This window comes from Dreissena polymorpha, chromosome 10 (assembly GCF_020536995.1).
Source record: "Dreissena polymorpha isolate Duluth1 chromosome 10, UMN_Dpol_1.0, whole genome shotgun sequence".
NCBI classification, from domain to species: domain Eukaryota; kingdom Metazoa; phylum Mollusca; class Bivalvia; order Myida; family Dreissenidae; genus Dreissena; species Dreissena polymorpha.
Window position 1 is genome coordinate 85,872,951 of NC_068364.1, and position 17,070 is coordinate 85,890,020.

Here is a 17,070-nt window from a genome sequence, read left to right on the forward strand (position 1 = left end):
TTAATTTTTACAGAAAGATATTCGATTTTTGGTGTGCTCTTAAACTGTGTGGGGAAGCCGTGGTACCCGGAGCAAACCCCACCTGTCGGATACTACGACCACCCACCAAGCTCGCATTCACTAGCAACGAGCATTAAATCCGCGTCGCCTATGAGAAGCGCATGTGTCAAACACTACGATAACTGTATAGCTCTAATAGGAAATTAGTTATTGTTAACGAAAAATCGATTAAACAGAAACTGTGATTAGAAAACAAATCGATTACAAGGAAAAATAAGATACATTTAACTGATTTCGTGTTCATGTATTTAACACATTTAGGAATAATAACTTTCGAATACATACCCGTCAATGACTCCGCAAGAGCGACTAGCAAGACACACACCACTATGAAGGCGTACTGTGACATCTTTGTTTTACTTGCTAAAAGCTTCAGCACTTTTCAAAGACAGATAAGAATGGCTATGCTTCAACCGACAACGTTAGTCACACTGTACTGTCAAAAACGCTCGAGAAATGTGTTTTAGAATCAACCTGTGTAGTAATTTATTTTTGTTGTCAGTTCCATACTATTGAAAATCGTTCTAACGTAAAAATATTCTTAAGTTCTTAATCGCATAATAGAAATCGACGCGTATGGCTATGTCCCCAAGATTAAACTGAAACGCAGCAGTGATTGTTTTGTAAATTCCTCTTAATGCAGAGAAATAAAAAATATGCAAATCACGCTACGGTAAGTCGAGGAATACTTGCACGGTTGGTAAACATGTAAATAAATATATTGCTAAAACCGCGGTAAACGCAGTTATTTCATTACGCATGCGTGGACGGGCTACGTTTAACGCGCTCTACGGACTAGCCGCTAACGTTACACGACGTTAACAAGTACGTTGTTTGTTCGACGTAACGCTTATTGACAGGAACGCATCGCTTTTTTTCATTCGATTAAGAAAATAATGTGCCTTAGAAATGATATCCATGAAATGTTCTTGCTATCGAAACGAGGAAGACCGTAGATGATTGACTACTCACGCGTGTATACAACGGTTGCATACAACGTATTACATGTACATGAAAACTATGAAAATAATATTATTTGACAGGTGACATGCGCTTTCTAAGTGGAGTTTCGAATGAGCCTATATTTCCAACTTTTGTGGTTTTACGTTTCGGTCTATAATGTGGCGCTTTGTACTCAGTGACAATTTACAATCAATGAGGCTAAAATGTATTATAAGAATCAAAAACTCAATAACGTTTACTCATTAAATTGTCGGCAAACTTGCCTCGGTATTGAACAGAAATATCTATGATATCTTTAATAGTATGAAGATGATAATGCTGATTATGATGATGATGGTGGTGGTGTTGCTGCTGCTAATGATTATTATGATGATGATGATCAAAACCACTGTTCTCATCATAATCTTTTTCATCAGCTACACCACCATCGTCATCATCTCCATAGAAGCAGCAGCAACATTAAATTTCATTTTTGTACGATGAATTAATTCAAATGCGCGTAATACGACTGAGGATCATGTATTCATTTGATGTATTTTGATGGCATTTATATGACTTCATATGATCACAACCCTGTACCTTTTGTATCTTGATCAACTAGTTGTCTATTAAATTTTATTTAGTTTTATTCTTAAATAGGAAAACTTGTAACACTGACGATGAGTAATTTTGCTCCTTACTTAAACTATTTTTGTCATGAACACGATTGTCAAATGTATTTTTTTCTACAATAATCTCAAAAACGAAATTTATCCGTATAATATGGTAAATACGCATGATCAGTTATAGCCAACCGGTTACATTATAGTCTTGTAAATTAAGATAGGCCAACAGGTCGCCGCAGTGTAATGGATATGGTGTCCGCCTGGCGACCGCTAGGTCATGGATTCGATCCCGACTGTGGGCGCGTTCTTTAGATATCCCCCAAAGACACCAAGTACTGGTTCTAGGCCCAGGAAACAGAATCGAGAGCGTTCCAATAAATCTGAGGCTTTCGATGCAATCGAGCTAAAATAAATAGGTTTAAACTAAAGATATGCCAACTATCTCTTAAATGATATTTAAGTTCGACCTTGACCTAGATCGACTAATTTAGGCAATATGCACCATTCATGAACACGTGTGACAAATCGTTATTTTGTTCTATTTTAATCTCAAAAGCAAAATTAATCCGTAGAACATGGTATATACGCATTTTCATTAATATTACAGTCTTGTGCATTAAGTTGGCCAACTATCTCTTCGTTTGATCTGAACCCATTTAAGGCTAGGTGACTCTCCCATCCTTCTTAATTGGATCAATTTATTTCCAGAACTAGGGATGTCTAGTATATTTGTTTCTATACTTAGAATATTTCTTACAGAAATTCTTTTAAGCAAACAGCGCAGACCCTGATGAGACGCCGCAGCATGCGTCGTCTCGTCTGGGTCCACGCTGTTTGCCAAGGCCTATTTTCTAGACGCTAGGCATAAATGGGTTAAAGTCTGACATGGACCTTGCGAAGGCGTGACTACATGCATGTATATGGAGCATATTGCAACATAAACAACATGCTTCAGTTAGTATTCCATTTTTTAATTGTGACATCGACGTTCTTTTACGTGACCGGCTGCTACTTTCTACCAATGGCCGTTATGTTCTAAAGAATTGATCAAAATTTCATGAAAACTTTAAATATGCATGGGAGATATGGAGCGACATTGTGACTCGAATATTTGACGTTCGGGAAAGACCTTGACATTGAGCTATACAGACAAATCTACTCTTATTCATTTTCAAGCCTGAAACATTCGAATTCAATTTTACAAAAACGGTGTACATGTAAGAACTATGTAGACGAACGGCGAGACAGTCGGGCGGACTAAAAACATTTCTTTGCCTATCACACCCCCTACATCACCTTCATTTTTGGCAGGGGATAAACAAATGTCGGTTTATATTTCAGCGTCACACATCCGCACACGATTGTATAATTCACTCGATTTATTTCGAACAGTTGGATTCATTGGCCAAACAGAAAGGCGGAGCAATGTATGCGCGTCTAATGTAATGGTTAACAATGTGCAGAATAAAAACAAATCAAACCAGAAAGGTCAACATAATTATTTTGTGCTGCGTAGGTTATAAATCTTCAAAGTTCGCGGAAGTATTAATCGCGTAAGGCAAGACAATCCATGTTAATCGTCCAAAGGCTGAAGGGCATTCCTAAGAAAACCTAAACACGGAAATAGCTTTTCTATGTAATATAAATACATCTTTGTTCGAAATACGCAAGATGTTTCAGATAAAATTTAACGATCAATTTATAAATAAATCTAAATATATTTAATATTTAGCCAGTATTTGAGATTATTATTATTTTTAATGAGTGCTCCGAGAGTGTGTGTGTGCTCATATTATTTCATCAGATCGTCCCATCATACAGAAGACCGTGTTAGTTGAGAAATATGACAACATGATCAGGATGTGTCGGCCTAATGGAGGCAGGGCAACATAGCGAAGATGTATCGGCCTGATCGATACACCTGACACTGACATTGAAATACATAAAAAATAAATAAAAATGCTTCAATTGTGATTGAGACCTACGAGAAAGCATGCTGCGTGACGACAACTGGGACAACGAACGGAAACTTTTGTTGAAATGCGAAAAAGAAGTTTATCGAAAATATTGTGCTGTATTGTCACGAAAACAACACCATAATATTTGTGCCCGTGTCATAGATCTGCCCATCTCACACTTAAAGTGTGACAGGACCGGCTAGCTCGCTTCAAATCATAGTTACGCCCAGACCGGAACATTATATTAATTCTATATACGGTAATTATCCCTACTTCTCATTCAAGAGGTCAGTTGCTACTCTGATACCCGATTTCTACGTTGCTATGCATTGATAAAGGGCCTGCATCAACCACATCACCTGTTTAACACTGTAAGGCGACATTTACCTTCTGTTAGATATGGATAATGTGAACAAGTTAACAAATACGTGTCCTTCTGTGCAGGGCTGTGTAACGGTGTTATGTTAACCCATTTATGCCTAGTGGACTCTCCCATCCTTCTAAATTGGATCGTTTTGTTTCCAAAATTAGGGATGTCTAGAATACTTATTTCTATATTTAGAATATTTCTTACAGAAATTCCTATAAGCAAACAGCGTAGACCCGGATGAGACGCCGCATCATGCGGCGTCTCATCCGGGTTTACGCTATTTGCATAGTCCTTTTTTCAGGACGCTAGGCATAAATGGGTTAATAAGAAAAGCTTCGTGATTATTATCAAAGAAAATTATCAATAAATAAATGAATAACGCATGCATCATATTCAAATAAACGAAATAACACTCGTGGCTAAGACAAAAATTCCGTTTACTGATGATCAAAACCAAAAATTAATAAGTCCTTGTTTATGTTTCATGCTTAATTGGTGTCTTTATTGCTTACACGATATGATTTAAACATTTCTGTTATAATCAATTAATATTTTAGAACTAGCAAAGCTATACTAGCAGTGGTTTATTTGGAAGTGGGAGCGCCTCAAGCTGTTTCAGGCGGTTTTAGAAGTATTATACTCATATCAGACTGTCAGTGTAAGGTGGCAGGGGATATATCAGTGAAAGGGGGGTCCATGAAAATTACATATCTTTAGGGTAGGTGTTACCTATGGTCTTTAAAAATCAATTAGGTATTTATAAGATGTATTTCTTGTGTTAGGTTGTAGAAAGAATGTCTCAAAATTTTGGAAAAAAAAAACATTAAAACTAGCCACAGCTCCCTAGTAAGGAAATTTTGAATATTCAACAAGGAGGTTTTCACTTTTGTCGGAAGTCAATATTTCACGCTGCAGAAACAGAACAAAACTTTGAAGGTAAATTGTGAAAAATCTAAACGTATGGGAGACACTTTTCTAGGTAAATAAACAAAGCACAGGGATGAAATTAATGAGTAATGTAGCCAAAACTAGGATTGCATTCTGTTTGAATGTTCTGTGCATGCCATGAAATGGGTCAAATTTCTCAATTTTTCATTAAAAATGAGGTGGGTGGGGGGAAAGATCAAGGGCCATAGTTTCACAAGTGAAGAAGCCAGCCTTGTCTTTGGTTGTATTTTCAATGTATATTGCCTATGTTATGACACTGACACAAAAAGGCTTTCTTGTGTCACTTTCTGTTTTGATGCAATTGATTTGACTGTTTGCGGCCTTTCGGAACTCGAAATTTGGTCAAAAATATATCCCCTGCCCCCTAATCTACTAACACTTTCCCTTTCTAGAACGTTTACCAGTATCACGTGATCATGCTTATGTTATTAATTTACCACAGCCCTTTTGTAATCTTAGGTACGGGCTAAATGGCATTAAGCATGATTTCAAGACAACCCTCACACACGTAATGAGAAGCGTTCATGTATATAACCACACGAAACTTGCCATTTAGAGTCCAGCGATCCGATATAGGGTCTAGCTTACCCGTATCTTAATAGCGTTCAAGGTGCTTTTCTGTTAAAGGTAACGAAACACCAAACTGACTCAGCATAACCAAAACATAAAGAAGCTGTAACGAAAACTAGTTGTATTTTGAATTGTATATACATGTAAGTAATCGAGATTAATTTTGCTTAAGCGAGATACATCGAAAGATCCGATGCGCATATAGTTAACCAGACTAATATCACGGCCGTTAATCACGCGCGCCACCTCTTTTTGAGATGCATTAATAAATGAGCCAATGCAACTTCCGAGGTGGCGCTCAGGCCCGTATGTCTTTAAATTGTACTGATAATTTTACAGGGTGATTAGATTTAATATGTTTTCAACGCATTTCGCAATATTTAAAAAATCGGCCAATGTAGTGCGATTCAGCGATTATAAATTCATCATCTAAAATGTACAGAAACGTACAATCAAAACCCGTTTGGAAACGTGGGGACCTGTATAAGTTGTGGCATGGTGGAATTCGTGAAAGCAAATTGATATTTTTGGCCTGTTTGACGAGCAAATTCCCTTCCAATTAAATCGCTTATTACATATAAAGATTGCTTTGAACCTGTACAAGTTAATGCGTGCACAAAAACATCGGCTTCTAGCCGATCTAATATATCAATTTGCATTTTTCAAAAAGAGATGGAGCCAATGCCACGGAGGTGGCGCTCAGATTAGGAGGTGGCGCCAATGCACATTTATAGCTTTTTGAAAGTGAAATGTTTTATGTTATGGTTTCTATTTTGTTTACAAGAATTACATTTTTTTTTTGTAAAATGACTACTTCAGCCCATTTGAGTCGCGTGCATTTTTAATAAGAAAAAGTAATTTTCTAATAATGTATTGAAGGATTTCAACGTATTCTTTGTAAAATAACAACATATAACATGTATTGTACTCAAATATTAACGGAAAAAGACCGAGCTATCTTCATTTGTTTGGAGTTGATAGTAGTAAAAACAGCTTAAATTAGCCTAATTAAGATTCGTTGACCTTGGCCTTTTAGTAAATTAAGCATTTGGATTAACGGCCACAAATAATAGTTTAAAGAATAAGTGTTATCTTATACTTATTTCGTAAACTATCATAGTGTATACAAATATTGATGTCGATGAATTATTTTGATAATATTGAACATCAAGTTATTGATTTGATTGAGTATTACACATTTTTGGTACACACCGTACAACATGTTTTATTCATGTTGGTGACTTCTTAATTGAGTTGATTACTTATATATTTAAACACTACATCTTATTTATGATAGATTGTGTTTATGTTCTATAAAGATTTGGACCTTCGTATGAACGTTGAAAAATAAATTAAATGTAACAAATAACATTATCTAATAAATCTACGTCTTGTGATAATGTCATTGCGATACGACTGTTAATTGATATACATCCTGCATTGGAGCCACCTCCTATCATTAGCGTCACCTCCTAAGCATTGGCTCTCTCTCTTTTGGAAAAATGCAAAATTATCTAATACGTCGACAAAAAGCCAATATTATTGTGCATGCAGCATCTAATGTATGTTGTACGCAATCGTTTGATGTCGTAAGCGATTTAATTGGATGGACATTTTCTCGTCACACAAGAAAAACTCATCGAAATGCTTTTTTAAACTCCACCATGCCACAACTTATAAAGGTTCTCACGTTTTTAAATGGGTTTAGAATGTACGTGTCTGTACGTTTTTGGACGAATCAATCTTTGCTGAATCGCACTACATTGCCCGATTTTATGAATAATGCGAATTATGTTGAGAAAAACATATAAAACCTTATCACCCTGTAAAATTGTCCATGAAATTTCAAAACAGCCGGGCCTGAGCACCACCTCGGAAGTTGCATTAGCTCATTTATTAATGCATCGCTAAAAGGAGGTGGCGCGCGTGATTTACGGCCGTGAATATTGTATAATGACAACTGTACAAGGTATTCAGCATCCAAAAGGTAACACACCCTAGCGCATGTTTGATTTATTGTGGAATACTGCATGCACAATTTATTTAGGCTTTACACATGTAATGAACTTCGCGTAATATCGCCTTCTTCGTACATCTGAGACACTCCGAACGTTGCCTGATTATGCCTAAAACAATGAAATTTAATCAAAAGCAAATCAACAATTTTATTCTTATACTCATATCTTAAGATAATTGTCCTCTGTAAGAAGATGTATAGCATACATTTATTACATTAGGAGGTAGCGGGTATGACTCCCGTGGACGAAAACCTACATGTTTTTTTTTTGCTTTTACAATTATTTTAGACTAGCCCATGTATTATAGTGCTGTTAAGAATAAAGCAAATGACATGTACAGAATTCAAACAAAGTGTGAGTCCATTTATTTACCGAGTCGAAATGTTCGCTGTCTTTAAAGTTACAGAAAACGTATTTGTTAATTCCAATGTTGAGGTGAGTCTTTCCTTCCCAATATGTGTCGGTGGATGTTTTTTGTTTTTTTAGATATGAGTTGATTATTGAAATTTTATTAATGGAAACTTTGTAACGCTGTATATAGATCAATATGAACTGAGCAATACGGGCTATTTCGAGCACGATTCTTCGTTTGCAAATGATGTACTACGTGTTATTCCTAAGTGTAAGCAGATTATGTTTATAATGTTTAAATCCTATATGTTTGATAAGTTTATGAAACATCTACAATTTCCATATGCATCTGTTCAAACGTGTGCGGCATTCTAAATGAAGCCGCACCTTAAATTTTGAGCGGTGAAACTAAAATAAGTTTATATTTGCGATCACGGATACATGACACATATTGGTTGTATTTTCTTTCTGTCGTATATTTTAACAATTTAAAAAAAAAATACAAATAAAAATACTTTTGATTAGAGGATGGCATTTTTATATTCTTTTCCGAGTGGAGATAACAACTGTTGTGTTCTTATAGTTTTTTTATTCCACTTTTTACTATCATAAATGCATATATAATGTAATTATGTATACATATATATCACATAAGTATTGCTTTATTTATATTTAAATGTTCATACGGGTATAATCTGTTATTATTAAACAGTTAAGGACAAAAATGGTAAACAATATTGCAGGTAACCAACTTGGAATGTCGAAGAATCCCTTATTGTTCTTTTTTCCTTTAAACTTGGTTTCTAATGCAGAAGACCATGATAATAGGAAATGTTCGCAAAAGTAACAGAAAATTAAAAAAAACTTATGTAATTTACTATTTATTACTTATAATAAATAAGACATTTAATCTTATATTCTTTACATGTAAAAATATTGTTCGAACTTTTCTCCTCAGTAATCGGTTACATTTAGGCTACTATTGAAGCCATGATAAATTTGATATTCATTTGGGTCAAACATTTTAACAGGATTTCGAAAATATAATAAGCTTGTTCGTCTTTAACAATACATAAATATGTACTTAAAACATTTCATTGAAATGCCCTTCTAAGTATAAATAAGGCATTCAACAATGGATTGGTAGACGTCACACTAGGAAGTTGTCAATAATTGGCTTAATTAAGTGTACTTAGTCTGGTATAAACCCAATTTACAAAGGACAAGTGGGTTTACTGACCGCAGTGATATTACTGAAAAGTGTTGAAAACGACAAACAATCCAACTAAACAAGCTACATTTAACAAATATATTTCATCGGATGATTCACTAGTGTAGATAAATACATTAGCCTTTTAGAGTTCATATTGTCATTTGTTGCTGTGAGTAATTATTATAACTATTCCGCATGTGCATTTCGTGGTGTTCGTGATTTTATAACACGTTTGCGGTTATTCAGTTTTCTCTCAATGTCTTCGTATGAAATAATGACAGTTTTATCAAGTAATACATGTTGCGAAATATGAATAATACTTTTGCGCTAAGGATGTCACTTTAACTGTTTCTTCGGAACTCATATTAGCATAGAATCAACATGCAGAAAAAAACATGTCTGCCAGGGCAGTAGAAATCAATGAGGAAAGTATCATAATATGTTTTGTAATTTATATAAAATTACATATTAGAAGAAAGCCCCACTGGATTTGTAATTATAATGTTAGATATTTTGTAAACGTTCGATGTTCGAACTCATGCTTTGTTTAGATAAAAAAAAAACGTATTCGGTGTCAAAGAAAAAGTATGATGTAATTAAAGTGTTTTATCATTGATGTGATACTGTACACATGCATACATGTGAATAAATATCGTGAGTGACTTTGGTGTAAAAAATGGATTCATAAAAAAGATCACAGACACCAATTGATTTATCAAGTGTACACACTATGCAATACCTAATACCATATTGCGGATTGGTTCTTTAGAAGTTTCATCCATTTTATTTCGTTATCATTTTCGACAGGTATACAATCAATGTCGCTACTTTTTATATTTAAAAAATCAAATATGTGAGCGGATTTGGGAGTTCCGACCATATGCACATGGTGTAAGTAGAATGTTTATATGACTCGGTACACCAGGACTGTTATCAGAATCATGGTCTCTTCGGAAATGAATTGGGCGACTCCACACAGTCAACCGATGCGAACGAGCAAGTACAGCTGCAATGTGATGACATCAATTCCGTTCAGCAGAGTGAGGATGGCTGTATAGGAGATCTTCTCAGATGATTCCAGTTTTGCTTCAGTTTTATTGCTCAATCTGCGAGTGCAAAGTTTGCAGCATCTGTTGAAAAAGTATAATAATTATTCGAAGAATAAAAATGCAGATACTTGTTCTTATGTCGAGATGAAAAAGGAGGATAGCTTTTATTCTTTCATTTGATGTATCAATGCACTTGGTTAAGTCTAGACCCAAGTGGAAACAGCTGAAGTTGGTTTACAATTATTTATCCTAATGTTTCCCTAATGGCTGATTACGAACAGGGTTTGTTATGTTTGCAATCATTAACACCGATATTACCTATGTAAGTGCACGACATGCACATTGTTTAAAATGATACATACAGTCTGAAATGGACCAAATGATATATGCATATTTGTATAAGATGACATGAACAAAACACCGTTTTTGTTAGCTTTAAGCGAGGCAGTATTTACGCAACTTACGCTTGACTACGCACATTAAACAATGAAACAACAAAGTAGAAAAAGAAGACAACTGCATGGTAAATTAGTTAAGCTAAAGCACAGAATGAGCAATCTGAGACAGTGGATGTGCCGAACTAGACAGTTAACCCATATATGCCTAGTGGACTCTCCCATCCTTCTCAATTGGATCAATTTATTTCCAAAATTAGGGATGTCTAGTGTACTTATTTCTATATTTAGAAATTCCTTTAAGCAAACAGCACAGACCCAGATGAGACGCCGCATCATGCGGCGTCTCATCAGGGTCTACGCTGTTTGCCAAGGCCTTTTTTCTAGCCGCTAGGCATAAATGGGTTAATGTCAGGACTCCAGTCATGGGGGTGGGGCAGTATCAGTTGTAATCATACGTAAATACTTTACATAAACATACATATCTTGCCAGTGGTATGGACCCTTCGGTATGGACCTTTTACCCCGCTCACTATCCAGCGTTTAAACTTCCGGGTTTACATTTAAACCGACTATTAATAGCTTATTAATATCTGAGTTAGAAGGTGATTTTTCAAGCGTTTCCGTAGTGTAGTTACACGCTCGCTTCACATGTGAGAAGCCCAAGTTTCGAGCCCTAGTAGAATCAAATTATTTTATTTGTGTTCTATGTTATTTTTTTGTTTTGATGTAGACATTTTAGTTTAAATAAATATGCTGTTTCTTGTAACCATTTTTTGTTGTTTTTTGTTTTATGCCCATGAACTATATGTGTGAGAGGGTGGGGGTTTGAAAACACATTATAACTTTTACAGTGTTACATATTAATGAGTACTCAACCCCTATCGTAAATGAGCAACGTAAGAATAATTTCAGAATCATCTCCCCTTGAAGTCGTGAAAAATATGAAATAACGCTTACAAGATGAAGCAGATTTTTTAAAACCTACACAGTTCTGTTCCATTAATGAAAACTGCACACGGATGCCAGTAAAAAAAGGAAACCAATGTAAATAAAATGAACTATGAAATATTTGGGAGCTACAACACAAAATCATAGATAATGGTTATTTGGGGGTTATAACACAACATCATAGATAATGGTTATTTGGGAGTTATAACACAAAATCATAGATAATGATTATACCAGTATCTTTTTCTATTTTGTAAAAATAATCGACCAATATAATTATATTTACAGTAGAAAAAAACCGTTCCATGTAACTTCATTGAGTGCCTTTTACACTAAAATTTCCGACGCCCTTTGATGCTTTGCATCAATACTTATCTTGTACAAAATGTTTCACTTGGTTATATATCAGAGAGCAAAATACTTTATTTGTTTGACTTTCACCTTACAAATATTTGTATAAGGTCGGTTTTCACAAAGTCCGATCCGTTCGATCAGCGTACAACGTATTTTTCCGATCATCGGGCTGGCGCCCGGCCGATGATCGCACTGTCACCGGGTCATTATGTAGCATCGGCCGGCGTTCGGAGTAATTTTTAGTCTCACTTAAAATTTAACCCGACGTCGCGCCCGGTAAGGAATCGAGTTGAGATCGAAAGAAGATCAGACGATCAACGCACTGTTATCGCCCGGCGATCGCCCGACATCGGGTTCGTTGTACGTGTATCATGACGAGCTCTGTCAACGTCCGTCGGTCATCGTATGGAGACCCTCCAGCAGACAGTCGCCAGCCGATGGTAATTTCACTGGCAAATACATTGATTTTTGCCGATACAAGTACAATGCCCTTCTCGGGAAAAACTTAAAATTAATCTGGATGCTACAGAATGAACCGATGTCCGTGCGATCTTCGGCCGGGCGCCCGCCCGATTGCCGTAAAATTACGTATTCCGCTGATCGGACGGTGACCGGTCTCTATTTCGACTGAGATATAAATGATAAAACTTCGTGAAGATTCACCCTTTTCTCATAACCAACCGATAACAAATCAAGCCGACGGGTTGTCGAAAAGGCTTTAGAAGTTGTGTAATGTAGTCACAAAACAACAACGTATAGTTACAATAGGAACAAAGGATAATTGAAAATCACCGTCGCGGATATTTACTTAACGTTAAATGTAACTTGCTTTACAACGGATAAGTTATCTTTTCCCGCTCGAAAGCAAAGAAAAAGGGTTACATGCAATCAGCATAAAACCAGGACTGCGTGGGAGAAACTCGTAACTGTTCAGGTTTTGTGTTATTTGCTGCCCTTCAAGATCATATGGTTGGAAATAGTCAAGTCAAGTCAAGTCAACATTTTATTAAAGAAACAGAGGCCTCCGGCCCAAAATACATATCATGCAATGTACAGGAAGTTGTGTGTTAGTGGTATTATTCAGATGTAAATGTAAGCACATGTATCTAGTCCCTTTTCCAGAATTCATAGGAACGAAAACATACACTGCAGATTTTCTACATACATATCATGTAATATATAGAAATTACAAAGTTACGTCATAGTGATAGTATACAGACAATAAGTCTCTAATCTTTTCCAGAACTCGTAAGACAGGAAAAATACACCACAGATTTTCTACATACACACCATGTAACATAAAGAAATTGCAAAGCTATGCCACAGCAATATTGTTCAGATGCAAAAGTTAATACATGTATGTATATCTAGTATTTTCTAGAATTTACAAGATAGAGAACATACATTGCAAATTTTCCACAAACATACCATGTAATATACAGAAATTATCACGTTGTGTCATTGCAATATTGTACAGATGTACATGTTAATACATGTATCTAGTCTTTTCTAGAATTCATAAGATAGAAAACATACACTGCGTATTTTTTACATACATATCATGTAATATACAGAGACTGCAAAATTGTGTCACACTATTATTGTACTGAAGTAAATGTTGATACATGTATCTAGTCTTTTATAGAATTCATAAGATAGAAAATATACACTGCTAATTTTCTAATAGTTTCAAAATCATTCGTTGACAATAAGTCATAGAAGTTATTCAAGTCAGTACCAGAGTTATACCAGTTGAACAGAAACTGATTTCTAATACTTGTATATTTAGTACAATGGAAAAATGCATGATATTCACAATCCACAAATGTCATATTAATATTAATTTGTGAACAAACATTACACACGCGATTCTGGAAAGTAATATTCAGATGTCTGCCAGTTTCAACTTGTAGTTTATGGTTTGAACATCTAAATTTAGCATAGGCTATTTTGTGTTTGGCTGGCATTTCTATTATCAAATATCGCTCAATATTAAGTAGGGTTTTAAAATGACTATAATGGTGACAACGACTTGAGTTACTCACGGTGTCATGCCAGTTTTGAGTAAAACAGTCAATCAATCTATTTCTAAAAACATTGATAAACATATCACAATCACCAATTTCTTGTGATATCCACACATATCCAAAACCGTATGTGAAAAGTATAGATTTTACTTTGGTCGCCCAACAAATTCTTCCAGCATCATCTATTGATTTAAGCATAATATAACATTGCCTAGGGTATCTATCAGATGTCACAGTCAATAGTTTACACCAGTACCTGATACAATTTGTAAAATAAGTAATACATAATGGGAGTCTTCCACATTCCCCCAAAACCATGCAAGTATTGGTAGTTTTACGAACATGTAATAATTTTTTACAAAACATATTATGGACAAATTCAATAGCTGGGCTGTACTCGTAACCCCATATCTGGGAACCGTAACATAATATTGGCTTTACCATAGTGTCAAATATTTTAAATAAATCCTTTGCAGGAAAAAACCCAAATGGTTTCTGACAGTTTCGTATAGCAAATAGTGCCTTTTGCGCTTGGGAAGCTAGTTTATCATGGGCTGAGCTCCAGCTTACGTTGGAGTCAACAATAACCACATGTACTTGTATACAGGAGTAACGTTAAGTTGTTGTCCGCGGAAGAACCAAGATTCATATCTCCGGAGGGGACCACCATTGCGAAATACAGTAATTTCGGTCTTATCAAGATTAATTTCCATACCAGTATCAGTACAAAACTGATCAACAATGTTAATTTGTTGTTGTAACTTAATGGCGGTCTCGGCACAGTTGGCGACATCGTCTGCAAACATTAGACATAAAAATATCTGGGATATCATTAGTTATGAATATACCAGTTTCACATTTAATCCTTAAAAGTGACGATAACTCATCTATAAATAGCGCAAAAATAGTCGAACTCGATTTGTCTCCCTGCCTGGTTCCAATATTACAGGGAAACGCATCTGTAACATCTTTTGAGACTTTTACACGAGAAGTCAAGCATGAATACATAGATTTAAGAACTCTAAGGAACTTTCCAAAAACTCTTTTCTTCTCTAACGATGAAAATAGTTTGACATGGTTAACTTTATCAAAGGCTTTACGGAAGTCAACGTACAAACAATAGAATCGACCACCCCGTTTTGAAAGATATTTTTGGACCATCGCCTGTAAACAAAAGACATTATCAACTGCCGAATGTCCTATACGGAAACCTGCTTGAGATTCATCAATATTTTCTTCTGCCCAGTCATACAATCTCTTATTAATTATTCCAGAGAATATTTTATATAGAATATTCGTAATAGATATACCACGATAGTTACCAGGGTTATTACTTGGACCTGACTTATGAATCGGTGTAATGATACTTTGACCCCACGACTCGGGAAAGTTACCAGTGTCTAATATTTTATTAAACAACAACAACATTATTGGAGAAATATCCGTTTTTGAACACTTGTAAAATTCAGATGGAATTCCGTCCAGACCACAACTTTTACCATTTATTAATTTGGATATTGACCATTCAATTTCTTGCAAAGTGAAAGGATCATTAAGTGAATTCGCCGTATCATCAGAATAAGCATGGTCATTTCCAACAGTGGAATCAATAACAATAGAGTTTTCATCGAATAAAAGGCCACTGAAATATTGTAACCATTCTATTTTTGAGATACTAGAGTCAATTGGTTTGGCTTGTTTACTTTTCTTTAAAAGTTTCCAAAACAGTGTATGATTATTACTACAATTAACTAGTTTTTGGCGGTTTAACCTTTGATATTCGTATACTTTTGACCTACAGTGATTCTTAAAATTATTTCGTTTATCTTTAAACAATCTGAGATCTGACTCTAAATTGGAGCTACGAAATTTACGAAGAGCGATATATTTTACCGACTTTAAATAGTCGCACTCGTCATCCCACCAAGGTGGTTGTGATGAAAAATACCGAAAATTAACCAGCATACATTTACCGGCATCCTGATATATAGCTGTAATCAGATCTACCGCAGAATTAACATTAGAATCTATGGTATCAAGCAAAGTGTTATACCGATTCTGTAATAAGTCCCTTAACGTTAGTACAAACTCGTCACATAACGAATTACGCCTTCGAATTTTCTTCCATGTGTTAAGTGGATAATCAATAATCATTAATATTATTTACAATAGTATTTGACCTGTATGGAAGCTCAAATACACAAGAAACCGGAAAATGATCCGAATCGTCCCTGTCTATAACTTTGAAGTCTTTAATGTATTGAAAAAGTAACGATGAAGCAATCATATAGTCAATGACACTTGCGCCATCATTTGAAAAACATGTAAATTCACCACATCTATCACCAGGGAAGCGGCCATTGAGAATGTGTATGTCAAATATGTAACATAGATTTACCAGGGATTTACCATAATTATTACCACGTATATTATCCTTATTATTGCGTGGGATATCAAATGTGCTTCCATCATAGTCTATATTACCAAAAATGTAAAAGAGATCATCGAACGGAATATAATCCAAAAAATCTTAACATCTGGAATACAAATCACCTGCAATGTACAACAATGCTTGTGGATAATCATAAGTTATAGTTTCTAAATTATCATACATTTGATATATGTCATTCTTCTCATCTTGATCATTATAGTAGCATGATCCTTCAGGAGATATATACGTAAAGTACATTATAATATCCTCACAATCATACAAGGTAGAGTATTCACAGTACAAAATAACACAGTTTTCAAATTGTTCATAAATTCGTCGAATAGGTACTTGCTTATGTAATTTACTACTTATATAGACACTAATTCCCCCACTATTTCTAATAGCATTATTTTTCATCTTTCTCACAGAGTCGTAATGAACATACGATTTTATAAAGTCATTAAAATCGCCAACATATTTAGCCCAAGTTTCACAAATATGTATTATATCAAATGAACTTAAAAACTTAGTGACCTCGGCATTTTCAAAATATTTGTTTAATCCACATATGTTCCATGAAATAACCTTAACGCTAGCATGTTTATAAACAATGTTCGTATTAGGACCTTGACCTAGTCCCTTTTCGGAGAGAGAGTCATCGGAATGCCTGTTCGCTTCGTGATTTGGTGTAGCTCCATTGATTGACTGAGCGTTACCATGTGGCCGGTCGTCATCGTGTTCACTGTTCACGCGTTGAGATCCGACCAATCGCTGCTCATCACCGGTGCGGTTTTTCTCACCCCCTTG

The 17,070-nt window shown here is 35.3% G+C and overlaps 1 protein-coding gene across 2 annotated transcripts in view; it reads right to left on the reverse strand.

Moving 5' to 3' along the window:
• LOC127847276 (uncharacterized) overlaps positions 1–17,070 on the reverse strand; it is a 139,034-nt gene that overhangs the window by 19,923 nt on the left and 102,041 nt on the right. Inside the window, exon 1 of one of the 2 annotated variants that reach the window (XM_052379082.1) lies at positions 346–739. The exons of the other annotated variant lie outside the window; for it this stretch is intronic. Within the exon in view, the coding sequence (XP_052235042.1) occupies positions 346–409 (64 nt within the window). The 5' untranslated portion in view covers positions 410–739. Of the gene's footprint in view, positions 1–345; positions 740–17,070 lie in introns of those variants that run through there. 2 annotated transcript variants of the gene reach the window in all.